The 18869-nt window shown below is 48.7% G+C and overlaps 1 protein-coding gene across 2 annotated transcripts in view; it reads left to right on the forward strand.

Annotated features, from left to right (window-relative positions):
* Nucleotides 1–18869, forward strand: part of TCF7L1 (transcription factor 7 like 1) — a 99555-nt gene that overhangs the window by 65040 nt on the left and 15646 nt on the right. For both annotated transcript variants that reach the window (XM_034761701.1, XM_034761700.1), the window contains exons 4-6: nt 10917–11000; nt 14788–14920; nt 16675–16777. In XM_034761701.1, coding sequence (XP_034617592.1) covers nt 10917–11000; nt 14788–14920; nt 16675–16777 — 320 coding nt within the window. The remainder of the gene's footprint in view (nt 1–10916; nt 11001–14787; nt 14921–16674; nt 16778–18869) is intronic.

Below are 18869 nucleotides of genomic sequence, written 5' to 3' on the forward strand. Positions count from 1 at the left end.
AGGGACAGGAGAGGGCTGGGGGGCAAGCCACAACCCCTGCCGGGCAGTTCAATGCCCCCCTTGGGAAGTCAGGCCCCAGCTCAAGTCGAGCGGTGCAGCCCATCCCACACTTTGCCTGCGATTCCGGATAGCGGCGCAGGCCCCAGCCAGCTTCAGGTGCCATCGATACCTGAAGCCCTACAAGCAGCTCAGGAGATCCTGATGCTCCCGGTGCCACCCACACTGGCTCCAGCGGTACCCCGGTCTTGTGGAAAACCTACGCTGGGGCCTATGTGTGTTCCCCGCCTCAGTGGCACCGTTCCCCATCGAGAGAGACCATCCTGCTATCGCTTGCCCGCCTGAAGCCATCACACCTCAGGACTAGAGAGGCAGGCTCAGCGGAGCCCTCTTTGGTCACCGTACAGGGGTCCCCAATTGAGGGACTCGAGGCGTACTTCGCCGGTAGATTGGCGCAGAACCTCTGAGACATGCGCCACCCGGCAAGAACTTCTGGGCCAGCCCTGACTGTTTCCAAGGGCCCGGGACCGATCACAGGACCGATCGAGGATCAGAGATCGCAGATCGCTGTGCCATCATCACCCGTCTCCTAGCAGTAGGTCGCCCTACTCAGGAAGATCCTCCCGGCAACTGGCCCGTATTAGCTCCCGGTACCAGTCAAGTAGTGTGAGGCGTGGATCACCGGGTCTCTGACGCAGATCCACCGAACGATGTCAGCTGGAGCTGTGCTGAACACAGGGACAATGGCAGGTTTAGCTGAAGAGGGGAGGTGCTGTTATATTCCCCATTCCAATTGCCATTTTGCTGGGGGCAGAGTTAAGGGGATATGGCTGTGTTGGGTATGAAGTGTCCCCTTAACTCTGCTTTCTCTGGGCTGGCAGTGCTTGAGTTCTGGGAATTAAACTCTTCCAGCGTGGAAGGACACAGGAATTTGGGAAATTCCAGTGCACAGCTGCAACTCATCCACTCCACATTCCCAAATCCTGGTATTTCACAGGACATGCTCCATCCAACTGCTTGGGGTGAAACGAACTTCTCCTTCCACTGAAAAATAGCATTCACGCTATTCCCTCTGGTAACTGTGTTTCTGATGTGTGTTTTCCTTGTTTTTTCGAGGAAGTGGTAGCAGTGAGGGGGCATGGCTGATGCAGCTGTATGAGGAAGGTGGACTGTGGGGAAGCTTCCTAGGCTGCCCTCCGAAGGGGAGCTCCAGACTGCCTAAACCACCATCCGGACCCAGTGTGAAGGGAAGGGGATAAGGGGAGACCCCATTTGATGAGGAGAGTGTGCAAACTGGGAATTGTCCTCGTCCTGCTGGGATGACGCTTTCACCAAAGCCGTCATCAGCCCGTGTTGTCTCAGCAGGCCCTGATGGCTTCCTCTAGGTTGTGTGTAACTTGGGGGAGAGCACAGAGACTTGTGGGATTCCACAGATGAGAGCGATGGAGGAGGAGGAAGAAGAGGAAGAGTTAGACTGAACCCAAAGGGTCCTTATAGGAGATTGGAAGGGACCTGAGCCATTTCAGGGCATGTCTGTTCCCTCTTGGAGGCAGGACACAAGTATTTGGTGAGGTTTAGCTGAAGAGGGCTTACACGGTGTTGATATTGTTGCCTTTTAATATTTGTCTCTACACCCTGGGGGCAAAAGATGCAATTTTTATCATTCAAAAAATAAATGGGGAGGATTTTTCATAAGTAGCCTCTTTATATCAACTTGGCCCCTTTTACCTCTTTACCCCTCTTAAAAAATAGAGAGGTATGAGGGAAACGGGGGCGAGTTACCTGAGGGTATGTCGGTGACGGGGGCTCACCTTTCCTGTGTGCAGTGCTGCACATACAGTGGGTTCAATGGGATGACAAAGGACAGCACTTTATTCTCGGTTCTAGTCTGATTGGACCTGTTGGAGAGATGCATGCAGCTCATTTGAGGAGGCAAAGCTGATCTTTCTGATCCTGCTCGTGCTGTGGGTTTGCAGTTGCTAGCTTGAGCTTTTTAGGAGATTCATTATGTCATGGCAATTTGTGTGTGGAACCTGCTCATGGTACAATACATCTGCACTTCATGCAGTGCTGCCTGTCAAAGGAAGAAGCTGGAGGGTTAATCTTCCATTTAGCTTATTGGTTGTCCTGTCTCTGAGAATGGCATGCTGGGATTTCCTCCCAGCTGTTTTACATCATGAAGATTTGTATGTTTGGGAAATTCCAGTGCACAGCTGCAACTCATCCACTCCACATTCCCAAATCCCGGTATTTCACAGGACATGCTCCATCCAACTGCTTGGGGTGAAACGAACTTCTCCTTCCACTGAAAAATACAATACAATGTACCTTTATTTTGTCTCCAAGCTATATCGAAGTACGCAAGACAAGCATAACAGTATGTGGCATAGAGAACAGAAACCAGTGGTGCTGAGACATTGCGGAAATAGGCAGCTCTGTAATAAAGGTTGCCAGGAGATTTGCACTTAAGGATTTTAATTTATGGTTTTGCTGTTTCACTTTTCAGTTGTTGAGTATAGGTTCCAAAGTTAAGACACTCCCTTTTCAAGGGCCAATCCAAAAATGTCCAGGCCCCTTTTAGCCATTTCCCCTGGGTATTTTGGTGTTTTGTGTGTTCTCTAGCCCAAGAAGCACAGTCCCTGTAAACTCTAAGCTTCTCAACACATGTGGTTCAGAACAGCTCAGGGACAAAACAGGGGTGTTTGGTTGTTTTTTTTTTTTTTTTTTTTAAAATGTTCGGGTTTAACAAGAAAAAAAGAGGTGATTTCCCTTTACTCATTGTAAGCCATTGATTTTCTGCAAGGAAGAGTAGATGTATTTATATAGCTGCCTCTGTATCTTACTGGTGAGTGTATGTTACAGGCCCCCCTCTGTGCCTGAACTACAGAGGATATAATTCTCTTCCAGCCCCGGTTAGGGAAAATTGGCTTCTTTGTTCAAGCTGTAGCAGCTTCTGCTCTAAGCTCAGGAGGTTCCCAGTTCAGTCCCTAGTGTGTTGGCCAAAATGGTAGTTGTCACACATCTGTTCGCCGCCGCAACCCCAAACTCCTGCCCTGCTCAGCACAGAGACCCTGGGGAGACAGGAGGGGAGGTGGTCTCTGGCAAGGAATGAGAGTGAGAAGGGGCTCTCATCCAATGGAGCAGTAAGGGGGGAGTGTTGAGGGGGAAAGCTGGAGAAGTGGGACTTGTTGCTAGTTCTCGGGTGCCACAGGCAGTGATGGGGAGCCAATGGGGTGAGGGCCATAGTGTGGGGGGAGGCATGGGTATGTGGGGAGCAGGGGTCAGTGGGGTTTGGAGTGGTGTGAGGAGGTTGCATGGGGATGTGCAGGGTGACCAGAGTGGGGACGTGGGTTGTGTGTGTGTGGATGGGGGAGCAGTGACGTTTCCTTGATTCCAAGGCCTGAAGGGACACTTGTGATTGTCTAGTCTGGTGTCCTGCATAACACAGGCCATAGGATTTCCTTTCATTCCTGCTTCAAGGCCAATAGCTGTGGTTGAACTAGACCAGGGACACTCAGACTGAGGCTTCCGATCCACAATTGGCTCTTTAATGTGTCTCCTGCGGTTCTTTGCAGCACATGATATTAAAACAGGATTTCATTATTAACCAGTCGGGAAGCTTTTCTTATTTTATTAACCAATTGTAGTTGATAAAATGATAATACTTGGTCAGTCATTTTGCTGTGAGAATTATATATATAAACAAACCAAATATTTCCCTTGTCAGACTGCTTAAATATGAATCAATAATACTATAGTAAATGAAACAATGAATTTACACTACTGTGGCTCTTTTGGGTAATGCTGACCGCTAATTTGGCTCTAAAACCACTGAGGTCTGAGTATCACTGAACTAGAGCATATATTTTAGAAAAAATCAATTTTGAAAATTGAGAGTGGTGGAGAATCCACCACAACCCTTGTTAAGATGTTCCAGTGGTTAATTCCTATCAGCCTTTGTCCACTAGATTGAAGAGACCTTGATTATCACATTTCTGTTCCCCAGGTAGATAGATACATGCAGACTGTGATCAAGTCCCTCCTAACCTTGTCTTTGGTAAGCTAAATAGATTGAGCTCCTTGAGTTTCTCACGGTAAGGCAGGTTTTTTGGTCTTTTAGTCATTCTCGTGGCTCTTCTTTGAACCCTCTGCAATTTATCAAAATCCTTCTTGACTTGTGGATTCCAGAACTGGATACAATATTGTGATAGCCGTTGCCCAAGTGCCAAATAGAGAGGTAAAATAACCTACTGTTTATACATCCAAGGATCGCGATAGCCTGTTTAGCCACGGCCTTGCACTGGGAGCTCATGTGCAGCTAATTATCCACTATGACCCATGAGTCTCTGAGTTACTGCTTCCTAGCTTAGAGTCCCCCATCCTGTAAATATGGCCTGCACGCTTTGTTCCTAGATGTATAAATTTACATTTGGCTGTATTTAAGAGCATATTGTTTGTTTGTGCCCAGGTTAGCAAGTGATCCAGATGGCTCTGCATCAGTGAGCTCTCCTGTTCATTATTTACCACTCCCCCAATCTTTGTTATCTGCAAACTTTGTCAGTCATGATTTTGTTTTCTTCCAGATCATTGATTAAAAAGGTTAAATAGCATAGAGCTAAGAATCGATCCCCAGGGAACCCCACTAGAAAAACTGCTTGCTTGAGTCCTCTTTTACAGTTACCGTTTGAGACCTATCAATTAGCTAATTTTAACCCATTTAACGTGTGCCATGATGATTTTGTATCTTTATAGTGTCTTAATCAAAATATTGTGCAATACCATGTCAAATGCCTTACAAAAGTTTATTATATCAATACTATTCCTTTTATCAACAAAACATGTAATCTCATTAAAAAAATCAAGTTAGTTGATAATCTGTTTTCGATAAACCGATGTTGATTGGCATTAGTTATATTACCCCTCCTTTCATTCTTTATTAATCAAGTCCCATATCAGCTGCTCCATTATTTTATCTAGGATCAGTATTAGGCTGACAGGCTTATAATTACCCAGGTCATCATCACATTTACCCTTTGAAAATATTGGCCCAATATTAGCTCTCTTTCAGTCTTCTGGACCTTCCCCAGTGTTCCCAGACTTATTCAAAGTCCAGAACACTCCTTGGGAAGCTCTTTTAAACTCATGGATGCAAGTTACCTGAATCTACCAATTTTAAAATGTGTAACTTTAGTAGCTACTGTTAACACCGTCCTTAGCTACTGTTGGAATGGAAAATATATCATCATATGATATAAATACATGGTTTATTTTTTCCCCAAATACAAAACAGAAATATTATTGAACACTTCTTTGCTTTTTTTACATTATTATTCACAATTCTACCATTTCCATCTTTAGGGTTCTTTTTGCTTATGATATATTTTTTAAAACTCCTTATTGTCCTTAACTCTGCTAACCATACAGTTCTCTTTGTGTCTTTTTCTTCCCTTATCAATTTTTTACAATTCCTAGTTTCCAATTTATTTTCCTTGCTATGAACTTCCCCTTTTGTCACACATTGTTGGCTTTTTTTATTTGTTACACATTGTTTTTTTTATTTTATTTTATATTACTGCTTTCACTTCCCTTCTAAGTCAGGCAATTAAAAAAACAACAACAAAAACATCGTTGCGTTCTTGATTGTGGGATTATGGCTTTGGGGACATTTAGAAAAATGTTCTTGAGCAGTTCCCAATTATCACCGACATTTTTCTCTTTACATTTTTTTTCTCCCATCTGATTTGGCTCATAATTGTTTTCAGCTTGTGAAATTGGCCCTTCCAAAGCACGGGTGCGTGCATGCTGACTCGCTCCATCGCAGGAGCCTGGGGGAAGGGTGAGAGACCAGAGTCCCAGCACCCAGACAGCTGAGCCGTCCTGAGGGCATCACAAGCTTCCCAAGACAGTGCTGTTGTGTGTGCAGGAATGCTGTTTGAGTGCAGAGGCACAGCCAGCCCCAGCCCCTCCTCAGCACACACAATCCCATGCTAAGGACCCCATGTTTCTGCCATCACCCTCACAGCAGGTGGCAGCAGAAGCAGAGAGAAAGAATGGTGGCAGGGGATTATTGGGACTTGGGGGAGATCAGTTTTGTGGGTGCATCATGGTGGAGGAGTGGGGTGTAAGAACATCAGCACAGAGAACTATGGTGGCTCATCAGAGCACAACTCCTCTGTGGTTTTTCTTCTCCCAGGCCCCCCAGCACTTCTTCCCTATTGCACCACGTTCAAGTCGAAATCCCCCACTTGTGTTCCCCAGACTACACCCAACATAGAGTGCTGTATTCTGCTCTCCCCTCCAGTTTAGCCGGATGTTTTGTCAACGCAATGCTGCTCCCCGCACATCCTTACCACTCACCACGCTGGCAACTCCCCCTCCGTCTTCGCCTGTGAAACGCTGTTCTGGAGCAATGTATGGATGAATGTTTTGTAGAGGAGGAAGGGGGGTCTGGCAGGTTGGCAGGGATGAGTGTGCTGAGGAATGGAGCAATGGAGGGGACATTCAGGAGCAGTGCAGCTCTATGTGGGGGCGGGGCAAGAAGGTGGCATGTGGAACGTGGCGTAGCTAGGAGTGGAAGTTTGGGTGGGCCCCGACTTTCGGATGGACGGGCAATGACAGACTGCACTATCTCAGCTTCTCTGCCGATGCCCTTTTCCTAGCCCTGGTGCCCCCAGACACAGGGCTTCACCTGCCGAGCTGAGCGCGCGCATGGGGCAGCTCAGAACATGGCCAGTCAGAGCTGCCAGAGCGTAGCTTTCTGAAGGGTGGGCGCAGAGCTCCGTCCTGGATTTCAGGGGCCCGAAGGATGCTGCAGGCTGCTGTGGCAGCACTGCACCCCTGCTCAGATTTGGGTGAGCCTGGATGCAAGTGGGTGGGCCACGGCCACACCCCTGGCTCTGTCCCCATGCGTAGCCATCCCTGTTGATATTCTGTTGTGCTTATTGTAAAAACTGGGAAATTCAGCCCAGAAAATGTTGTTAGCTCACAGTTAAGGCTGTTCAGAGGCACATCCTAGTCCCAGGCTTGGTGAAAAACAACGAAAAGTCACCAACTATCGACACAATTCATCCTACACGCTACACTGCCACCCCAGTCTGGCCATGTTGCAACCCCCAGGAACCACACAGGCCTTCTCCCCGATACCCCAGGTGTGCTGTCTTACCCCCACAGCAGACATCCCTAAAATCACTACTGATCAATTTGTGACTGAAGGAATTTCCCAGGCATGAGCAAACCAAGCCCTTCTTCCTGCTCGCTCTCCAGCCACTATGACACGTGCTTACAAATTCCCTCTCCTCACTCACCCTGTCCCACCAACAGGCCGCAGCCCGACGCCAGCCCCCGTGTATAGACCAGAGCAAAGCAATAGACAGCTCACATCTGTCTTGTTACAACATGGGTGGAGCTAGGGTTGTGAGTAGGAGGGAGGAGATGTATGGGTGTCAAGGAAGGTGAAGGGGGGGAAGGATTAGCTCGGTGGTTTGAGCATTGGCCTGCTAAACCCAGGGTTGTGAGTTTAATCCTTGAGGGGGCCATTTAGGGATCTGGGGCAAAAATCTGTTTGGGGATCGGTCCTGCTTTGAGCAGGGGGTTGGACTAGATGACCTCCTGAGGTCCCTTCCAACCCTGACATTCTATGATTCAATGAAAGCAGGGTGTCGTGTGTAGGAGTGAATGCCTTGGAACGTACTCCATGTGTTGGCAGCTCAAGTGCACGTCCCACCAAACTGTTGGTGGAGGGTTGTGTAGTGGTCATGTTAAAGATCAAACTGGGGCTACAACACTCAGAGTCTACCTGTCTAAAGTATTTATCTGGTCGGGTCACCATAGTATCAGAGCACCGCACAGCCTTTAATGGATCTAGCCTCACAACTCCCCCAAGAAGTAGGGAAATGCTGTTCCCATTGGGCCAGTGGGGAACTGAAGCACAGAGAGATTAAGTGACTTGTCCAGGGTCACCCAGGGAGTCTGTGGCATAGTAAAGACTTGAACCCGAGTCTCCCAACTCCTAGATAGTCATTAACCATTGGGCCATCCTCCTCCTTGGAAATGAAGTGGTATCTGCACCGAAAGGAGGAGACCTTGGCTGAGCACTTGGATTTATGATCTATTCTTCCCTAATCTCTTCCCCTGCCGTCCCTGGGACAAGCTGGATTCTATCAGCTAAACCAAACAAGTGGGGAATGCCAGAGCCCATTCCAGAGGGTAAGCTCGATGGTTCAGATGGCCTTGTGAGCGATCAGCCTAACCCTTCTTGCTAGAGGCAGATTGATCACAGGGTTGTTTGTGCAGGGAGCCTGCTTCCTAGGCTCATGGAGGTTTACTTGGTCAGGCATGTCAGGTGAGAGCCTGCTTTGCAGGGAGAGCCGGAGCCGTGTGACAGGTGAGAAAACCACAGGCACCTAAGACCAGCTGAAGTGAGTGAGGATCTTTCAGGCTGTGCTTGGAGGACCGGCCCATGGTTGAGGCAGGCCATGGCACGCTGCTTTCTCTTGGAGGCCGCAAACCCAGAGAGAGCGAGGGAGGGCATCAGCCGGGAGAACATGCAGGGCAGTGTTTCTCCAATCCGCGCGGGGCATGGCGGCACTGACCCTGCTGTTGGTAATGCTGGCCCAGCAGATGCTCCGCCAGACACACAGTCCATGGTTTGCTCCTGTACACTCAGGCCACAAGCGCCTGTCATGCTGCAGTCTTCGGTGCTTGGCAGAACACCCGCCCAGAACAGCTGGACGCCTGCCACAGCAGAGTGGCAGCTGCCATCAGTCCCCAGAGCCCTGGGCGGGAGAGGGTCAAGCAGCAGCATCACAAACAGCAATTATTATTAGGACTTGGAAGTGATCCCGGAAATAGTTTTGGCTCTCAAGTCCTCTCGCTGGGGGCTGCTATGAGAGCTAGGTGACAACTCACAGCCAGAATAGTGACTACTTCAGGGAACACTGGTGAACAGCCCACGTCCATTCATAAAAACTCTGTGTTGCTAACTCTCGTCTACTACTTTGTGTTTGTACAGCACCTAGCACAATAGGGCCGCACTCTGGGTTGGCCCTTGGACGCAGCCATAATAAGCATGTTGCAGTTCTTATGATGACTGGTGTTTTTCTTAAAGCCTCAACTTCTGGAGTCACGTGAATACATAAGAATTTCCATTTTGAGGTTGTTGGGAGGTGTTTTTGTTTTTTTTCCTAAGAGAAATAAGTTTCTGGCTCTCCTGGTTGGTGAGAAAAGCTTGAAAATGTGACCTCAGTGCATCTTAATATTCAAAAAACCAAAACAAAAAAGGCAAATAAATAGAGCCTAAAATGCATTATCTTAAAATGTCATGGTTTTTAAGGCAATCTCATGGGGGGCTGCTACTGACTCATGATTTTATAACATTTGGGATTGGCTGTGCTGGAGGTGGTGTGGTCTAGTGGACAGAGCACCGGGCTGGGACTCAGGAGATTGGGGTTCTATTCCCTGTTCTGCCCCTGGAAACCCCATTTTTCTTTTTTTAAATTAGGGTTTTAATACTTAAATTTAGGCGAGGGATTGGAAGAGATTTGGTGTCTATTATAACAGGAGTTAAAGTAGTTTTTTACATGGTTTAAGCAAGATTTGTTTTATTCTTTTAGTGGTAAAAATTGTGTGTGTGTATTAACTGAGCATTTTGTGTGGGGGGGTTGTTTTTTAGTAGCATGGGGGAATCTCTCTCGTTTGTGAGATTTAAGGTCTTTGTGGGTCGGAGCGGGATAAAAATGCAAGAAACAATGCGGGAGCGGGTGGGAATGGGATTAAAAAAAATAGTCCTGCGGAGGATTCTGCTTGACTCCTCGAGACACAATGCCGGTGTCTTTGAGGAGTCAGCGCAGCAAGATCCCACGGGAACACAATCTCCCTGACCATTCGCTCAGCCCTGTCTCAGCTCAGCCCTGCCAGAGGATGCCTGAGCCTTCACGTAGTACTGCCTCCTGCAGAACTCGGCCAAGGGTGCCGTGCGCCTGCTGAGCAGAGGGTCCCCTCCACTGCACTTCTCTGGTCGCCAGCCAGATTTTCAGGGAGCGGGGTTGTGTGCAGATTTTACAGGCTGCCCTTAAATGCATCAGTCTTTAATGGAGATGGAGTAGTTGGGAGGATTGTGAAACAATTTCCCAGACGTGGGAATTGGTGTCTGTGTTGTATACAGCTCCACCGTGCGTGGAGACCTGTGACTCCAGTATGGTACATGAGAACATAACTGGTAGGGCGATTCACACTTGACCTGTAGATCCTGTGGGCCCCAGGGTGACAAGCGCTTAGCTAATCACAGCCTATTACTTAAGAGCAGGAGGTTGTGGAATGATCCTCTAGGGGGAACTAGAAGGGGAACTTGTTGCTGGTAGATTGTGCTAAGGGAGCAAGCTGTGTAATTAACAAAGGAGAGGTGGTGTGGGTGCAGCTTAGGGTTCCCATGTCCAAGTGCATGCCGCTCCGCGCTGGGACCATGCAGATGGCTCACAAGCAGAGAGATGATCCCTTTCCATACCTTCCACAGGGTGGCTGAGTCACTGATTGGGAGGATTTGGGCTGTTTGGTGGGGGCGAGGAGGGTTTGGGTGAGAAACATGTATCACCCTAGTGCAAAACACTGATGCCTCCCAGCTGCTCCTAGCTGAGCTGGCTAAGAGATGCTCACAAACTCACAATTCCTCAAGGCCTGCTGTGGTTAAAGCTGGCTGTTGTGTGACTATAGTTTGGCATTACTATATTATTGTAACCCTCCACTGACCTTGGAAGTGACTGACCAGAGCCGAGGCACAGGCCCTGCGGTATCAGAATTGTTTTAAATACCAAACTTCTGACATGCCCCACAAATCCCTCTTGTGAAAGCAGCTGGGCTTAGGGGAGTCCCCTTTCCTCACAGCGTTGTTGTTGTTTCATCCTTTTAATCTGGGTTTCTTCCAGTACCTGCAGATGAAGTGGCCGCTTCTTGACGTTCCGGCTGGTGCTACGCTGAAAGACAGCAGATCTCCATCGCCCGCACACTTAGTAAGTGCTTCTCTGCTTGATTGTACACTAACCTACCTGCACAGCTTTGGCTAGAGGGTTCCCTGCATGCACAGCTTGCTTTTTCTTCCTGTAGCTGCACCTGGTCCACCTGACCAGGCACAAATCACAGGCAGAATCTCCACCCAACGCTCTCCCCCAGTTTGGTCTCTCTCGTTATATCCCCCAGACCATATACACCTTCCGGAAACCACATCATAAAGAGCAAAGTTTTCCGTGAGGGTAATTAACCAGTGGAACAATAACCTAGGGATGTGGAATCTCTTTCTATAGGATGTGGTCTCGTTCAGCCAGGAGTTCTTGGGTTGGATGCCAGGATCACTGGGTGACATTCTTTGACCTGTGATGTACGGGAGGTCAGATCAGATGACCGTCTGAAGGTCCCTTCTGGTCTTAGAATCTGTGAATATGTCAAACAGGAAGTGAAAATGTTAGCATCAATTCTGAGTGACAAGAGAAAAGGAGAGACAAGGCAAGTGAGGTAATCTCTCTTATCTCTTCTGCTCTGTGAAGCTCGAAAGCTTGTCTCTTTCACCAGCAGAAGTTGGTACAATAAAAGATATGGCCTCACCCACCTTATCTCTCTTATATCCTGGGACCAAACTGGCTATGAGACTGCAGACAACAGAAGAGGAGAAAGAAGAGATTTCTGTGGGTGCCTATACCTGGTGCGGTATCAGGTGATAAGCCTGGGTCACAAATAAAGGCAGATGAAGGGTTGCAATGACACATTAAGAATGACATTTTTCAATCTGTGGGCCTAAAATTAGCTCCTAAATAAGAGGCCTGGTTTTCAGAGTCCACGAGAGCACAATTCCCACTACCTTTAATGGAGGCTGTATGTGCTCCAAGCCCTTGAGAATCAAGCCAGTTTTATGCTGGTGCTGAAGTAGTGCATGAGTTCAAGGCGTCTTAACTTCAGGCATCCGAGTTATGAGCATTTTGGCCTAAGGTCTCGGGTCCCTCAGTGGTCCCTAGACCCATGGGGATAGTGGGCGGATGGATTCCTGTGTGCTCATGTTTGGGGTGGAGTGGAATAAACTGCATTCCCAGACAGTCTTTTCTGTGGCATCTCCCAGCACTTAGCAAGGCTCCCGTTCTGTGTGTCTGTCCCTCCATGTTGGTAGCTGCCAAGCCCAGGCCAAATACTAATCACTGTTAGTGGCTGCAAAGGAATTTTTTGTAATTATTCTTGATTATGCTGCAGGAAGAGGCCTGGGAGGGTTTGGTACACTCGGCATTGTACCGGATTTCGTCTCTCCCAGTTTTGCTGGAGAATTTTGTTGTGAGGCATCAGATCTTTCTTGTGAACTCTCACCTGTTCGTTGAAAGCCAGGGGTTCTGAAATTAACAAAGATGTTTTTTCCTCCTAAATTGTTCATTAAGCATTGGAACAAAGAGGTTAACAAAAACAAAGTTTTAAAGGAGTTTTAATGGGCCTACCTGAAATGCAACTGCAGGGTTGAGGCCATGATCCCTTGGACTAAGGGTTGGATTCTCCAAAGGCAAATGAGATGGGTATTTCCTAATGCCTCTCAATTGGTCGGCTTCCAGTTTCCTTTCTTCTGCGAGGTCGCAATTTCACTAATTCTCCAGTGGCCATTGAGTCTTCCAGGGCAGACAAGACTTGTATTTCCAATGTAAAAAGCAAGCAGGAAAAAAAGAAATGTTTCAGGCATTCTATAACCATCATAAAAGAGTTAAAAAGGACCCAAGCCCTGGTTAATTTTTTCCTTTGCGGGTGACCTTTTAAGGAGTGTTCAAAATAATTTTCTTAGGGAGGGAGCTGAGAGGGAATACAGAAATACCCATCTCCATTGTTTCAATCCTGCAGCTGGACAGACTCACCTGGTGCCTGAGGCTGTTTGGTTCTCTCTGTGCTGTAAGAGTCCATGATTCAAAACCTGTCACTGGAAACCTCAGTGCACACAAGGGATTAGATACTCTGGTATTTCAGTCAGCTTCCCCCCATCCCACGCAGTGTTTGCTCTGATCCTTTTCTCATCCTCATCCCCTGCCAGCCCTTATTTATTCCATCCTCTATCGCTAAGGTTGCAAAACTGCTTTCGTTATAACCCCCGGTTCCCATTCGCTGTGAGCTTTGCAAAGGGTTGGCCGCTGCCCAAAGTGAATTTTTCATTCTTGTACATTTGAGTAAAATCCCTCGAGGCGTGTTGAGTTCTAGGAGATTGACTAACGTCACACTTCTCTGCAGGCTACAGGGGAAGGGTTACGCCTGAAACCTGAGAACTTGGCCTGGACGTAGATCTCCTGTGAGATAGAGCAGGATGAGGCTGAAAAGAATTGCTTTAGATTGAACAGAGATGCCCCCTTGAAAACTACATACGGCGCATGTGCAGTAGAGGATGGGCTGGTACGCATGTGCCAGCTTGTGGAGTGTTTGCAAGCTTTGTGGATGAAGCATCTGAATTTGTAAGCGCCACCAGCCCGCAGTGAATTGCAGAGAGTACAGAATGAACAGCTGTTTGCCTTGTGGCCAAGTGGCTATGCACCCGGAGCGAGCAGCTCCTGGCCTGCAGGGTCCAAGTGCAACAGGTCTCACAAGCAAACTTGGTGAGCTGGAGGAGCAGAGAGAGGGAACTATCTTCAGAGGAGGCGTAGAAAGACGTTGTGGAGGAGGCCACCAAATTAACATCCCTGATCTTCTGCTTGAGGGAGCGAGTCACATGATGGAGGGGCATCTAGGTGGATTGGATCTCTTTGTGACCACGCTAGTGGAGGCTGATGATTCCTCACGCACCCAGGCGTCGTTCCAGGGCAGGGGGACACAGTTGGAACTAGATAAATTCAGGGAGGATAGGTCCATCAATGGCTATTAGCCAGGATGGGCAGGGATGGTGTCCCTAGCCTCTGTCTACCAGAAGCTGGGAATGGGTGACAGGGGATGGATCACTTGATGGTTACCAGTTCTGTTCATTCCCTCTGGGGCACCTGGCATTGGCCACTGTCGGTAGACAGGATAATGGGCTAGATGGACCTTTGGTCTGACCCAGTATGTCCATTCTTATGTTGTTATGTTGGGAGATGCAGACAGGCCGGCGTGCTCGGGGAGTGGATCAGGAATGCAGACAGCTGGGAGCGTGGCGTTGGTGAGAACCGTTCGGTGACTCGCCTGCTGGTGTGAAGGTGGTGTGGGTGACACAGGATATCCAGACTGTGGAGGAGATCTCCGGCTGTGTGAGATCTGGGGTTGGTGTAACTTTAGAAATGGAGGACCTGATATGCCAGAGAGCCAAGTCTGTGAAGGGGGGTGACCTCCAGAGCATCCCACAGTATCTCTTTTTACAAAAACATAGTGAACATTCCAGTAGTATATGAGGAAAGGAAATGCGCTAAGAGATGAAACCCTCCGTCTGGGTGCAGTGAGGGATTCTGGTGGATGTAGAGGCAGCAATTCTGGGATGCGTCATCCCTGCAGCTAAACTGCAGGTCAGCAAGGGTAAAACTTTCAAAAGCACCTAAGACCCACTTTCAAAAGTGGCTTTACTGCTTAGGAGCCTAAATCTCATTGAAAGTCCATGGGATTCAGACCTCTAAATGTCTAATTGACCTTTGAAAATGGGTCTTAGCCATCTTTGATAATTTTACCCTAAATCGCTGTTGGACAGGGGACTTAGACTCCTACATCACGTGGGTCCTTTTGAAATTCGTATCTGGATCCCTTTCTACCCTGCTCTTTTGTTTCCTTCTGCAGAGGATTCTGCATTTATTTTTCAAGTACAAATGTTTTCTTCCTTTTCTCTTGCAGTCGAACAAAGTGCCCGTGGTGCAGCACGCACATCACATGCACCCGCTGACCCCACTCATCACGTACAGCAGCGACCACTTCTCCCCGGGCTCGCCTCCTTCCCACCTCTCGCCAGAGATCGATCCAAAGACGGGTGAGCTGTTGGGGCACAGAAGCTGGGATGTAAGGGGGTTCCCAGAGTGAGTCGGTCAGACACAGGGACAGATGGGGCAGAGTCCTAGGATACTAGCAAGGGCCATAGAAATCTTTGGGCGGTTTCCCTTCCAGATTTGTGACTTTGCTGCAGAGGGTTTTTGACTTTCCTAACTCTTGCAATGCCATCTGATACTAACTGTCTGACTCAAGGACCATCCTCCACAGTGAACTGCTGCTGCATCAGATTTTAAAGGAAAACCCACCAAATCCCACAAACTACTCAAAAGGGATCTGTGGTCCTGGCTGTGCTGACATTAAAGCAGCAGTTGGCTTTGGGAGATGCAAGACCCAGCTTGTCTGAGGCTGCAGAGAAGCTAGATATACTTGGTAGGGGATGTACCTATGTACCTGTTGGCTGGGTTAGCCATGAAGATTGCAAGTTACCAAGCTATCCTGGCACAATACAGTGTTTATTTCTGGGTCAAGCACTTCCCATTCAGAGAGGATCCAGACTAGTCATGTCATTCCTGTTCTCATTGGACACAGCATGGGCAGCCTTCATCAGCCAATGTGCACATGAGGGTGTTTGACCTGCTGTTTGAGGGACCAGCTGTTAATTTGGTGATTCCTTGGCTAGATTGGTTGGCCTGACACAGCCTTTCTATGGGAAGTGGTACACATGGTTCCACTCCCAGCTTTCCTCCGCTTCTCCCCGCCCTGTCGGAAAACACTCCCAACGAAGGAGTTGAGTGAAGCAGCGATACGCAGGCCAATCACCTGCAGGATGTTGGCTGAAACACACAGCTAGCATCGGACAGGGAACAGACAGCCTGGGACGGTTTTTACCATCAGACCCTTATCCATTCTCTTTGGCAAACATCTGGCCTATTTCCAGGTGACAGAGAACACTGGTGACAGTACAAAGGGGATATGCCATTCAGCTCTAAGCATTCTCTGGTGGACAAGCGATGGTCCCGTGTCTCTTTACCAGAAGAGCGGCAGTACACTTCAGATGTGGGAGTACCTACAAGTGCTCTCTCCTGACAGCTGCAAAACCAGGACAGTAGAATTTTCCCTGTTGCCATCTCACCCACACATCGGGCTGGCTTGCCCATTATGGGGTACTGCACCCTACCTGCTTCGCTCACACCTAGGAGGAGCCTGATCCTGCATCTTGTCCAGGGCAGAGCTTGTAAAGACCTGGCTGTGGCCATGGGGCTTCTTGTTTGTATAGAAATCAGCAAGTCCTGTGGTAAACCGATATGGAGAGCTCATACCCTCTGAACCGATGTACTTCCCATGCCCCCAGCTTTCCCTGGCCCCTGGTAACCAGCACAAGGCAGGCAGTGCGGGGAGCAGGGGCAAATTGGGTAGTAGCTTTGAGTCTCATGTCCTGGCTGGGCAACATTAAAGGTTGTTACGTGTGTGTGTGTGTAGGGGGCTGTCTTTCCTCCTTCTGCAGTGAGCTCTGTGCTCAGCCATCCTGCCTGGAAGGCCTCTTTGGGAAGAACATCTCCCCATGTTGAGCAGACTGCCAGGAGAGAACAGCTCAGAGTCCCAGGACTAGCCAGGAAGAAATACCGCACCATGGTGTGGGAGCCTGCACACCCATTTACAGAGCACCGTCCCTGCGTTCAGTGTACTGAACTGGCGAGGTAGTGCAGGAGTGCCAGCAGTCTAGCCTGACAGCCGTGACCCCGGGATGCCATTACGGTGATTTAATGCCTGTTTGTTTTTTTTCCCCCCATATAGGAATTCCACGACCACCTCACCCTTCAGAACTGTCTCCTTATTACCCGCTGTCTCCTGGCGCTGTTGGCCAAATCCCTCATGCATTGGGCTGGCTGGTACCACAGTAAGGATCAAGATTCACCCTTTAACCTTTCCCTTCCTCGCTCCTCCTGCTTCTCACCTACAGTGGCAGATTTCCCTCTGCAAACATAGAATTCTGCACCTTCCCAGCCGACTGAATCGGAATTGCTGCTGCAGCTGGACCCTTCCCAGCTCCGTGCTGTTGTTCCCTGTGCCTGCCGTGGATTGGACCAGGTTCCACATGCTTCGAGTGTCCACTGAGTTCCCTCTCGCTCCATAGTCACTATTTTTTTGAGATATTACCGACAAAAACTATGTTAACCTATAGTTGGAGAGTGGAGAGCACGTGAGTCATTTAGGATCAAATACCTTACAGGGCTCTTGTGGGTAGCCCCCAAAACAGCATGAGAAACCCAGGAAATTCCAAGTTTAACTTAAAAGAAATCCAAGCATGTTAAGGTCTGGAAATGCAGATAGGATATGCAAACAACCTTAACTCTGCCCTGACGTGACACCATGTGATAGAATCATAGAAGATTAGAGTTGGAAGAGACCCCAGGAGGTTATCTAGTCCAACCCCTTGCTCAAAGCAGGACCAACCCCAACTAAATCATCCCAGCCAGGACTTTGTCAAGCTGGGCCTTAAAAATCTCTAAGGATAGAGATTTCACCACCCTCCTAGTGAAATAGTTGTTCCTAATATCCAATCTAGACCTCCCCCACTGCAACTTGAGACCATTGCTCCTTGTTCTGTCATCTGCTACCACTGAGAACAGCCGAGCTCCATCCTCTTTGGAACCCCCTTTCAGGTAGCTGAAAGCAGCTATCAAATCCCCCTCCCCCCCTCCCCCTCTTCTCTTCTGCAGACTAAATAATCCCAGTTCCCTCAGCCTCTCCTTGTAAGTCATGTGCCCCAGCCCTCTGATCATTTTTGTTGCCCTTCGTTAGACTCTCTCCAATTTGTCCACATCCTTTCTGTAATGGAGGGGGGGTCCAAAACTGGACGCAATACTCCAGATGTGCCTTCACCAGTGCCAAATAGAGGGGAATAATCACTTCCCTCATTCTGCTGGCAATGCTCCTACTAGTGCAGACCAATGTGCCATTAGCCTTCTTGGCAACAAGGGCACACTATTGACTCTCATCCAGCTTCTCGTCCACTGTAATCCCCAGGTCCTTTTCTACAAAACTGCTGCTTAGCCAGTCGGTCCCCAGCCTGTAGCGGTGCATGGGATTCTTTCATCCGACGTGTGGGAGCCTGCACTTGTCCTTGTTGAACCTCATAAGATTTCTTTTGGCCCAGTCCTCCAATTTGTCTAGGTCACTCTGGACACTATCCCTACCTTCCAGCGTATCTACCTCTCCCCCCAGCTTAGTGTCATCTGTGAAATTGCTGAGGGTGCAATCCATCCCATCATCCAGATCGTTAATGAAGATGTTGAACAAAATGGGCCCCAGAACCGACCCTTGGGGCACTCCGCTTGATACCAGCTGCCAACTAGACATCATGCCGTTGATCACTACCCGTTGATCCTGACAATCTAGCCAGCTTTCTATCCACCTCATAGTCCATTCATCCAGCCCATACTTTTTTAACTTGCTGGCCAGAATACTGTGGGAGACCGTATCAAAAGCTTTGCTAAAGTCAAGATATATCACGTCCCCATATCCACAGAGCCACTTATCATAGAAGGCAATCAGGTTGGTCAGGCATGACTTGCCCTTGGTGAATCCATGTTGGCTGTTCCTGATCATCTTCCTCTCCTCCAAGTGCTTCAAAATGGATTCCTTGAGGACCTGCTCCATGATTTTTCCAGGGACTGAGGTGAGGCTGTAGTCCCCCGGATTCTTCTTCTTCCCTTTTTTAAAGATGGGCACAATATTCAAGGCCGGCTCCAGGCACCAGATTAACAAACAGGTGCTTGGGGTGGCCAAGGGAGAGGGGCAGCACGTGCGGCAATTTGGGGCGGCAGGTCCCTCACTCCCTCTAGGAGTGAAGGACCTGCTGCTGAACTGCCGCCGCCGATCGCGGCTCTTCCCCCCCCCCCCCCCCCATTGCTGCTGCCGAATTTGGGCTTTTTTTTTTTTTTTTTTTTTTTTGGCTTGGGGTGGCAGAAATGCTGGAGCCGGCCCTG

Source organism: Trachemys scripta, chromosome 2 (assembly GCF_013100865.1).
Source record: "Trachemys scripta elegans isolate TJP31775 chromosome 2, CAS_Tse_1.0, whole genome shotgun sequence".
In the NCBI taxonomy this organism is placed as follows: Eukaryota; Metazoa; Chordata; order Testudines; family Emydidae; genus Trachemys; species Trachemys scripta.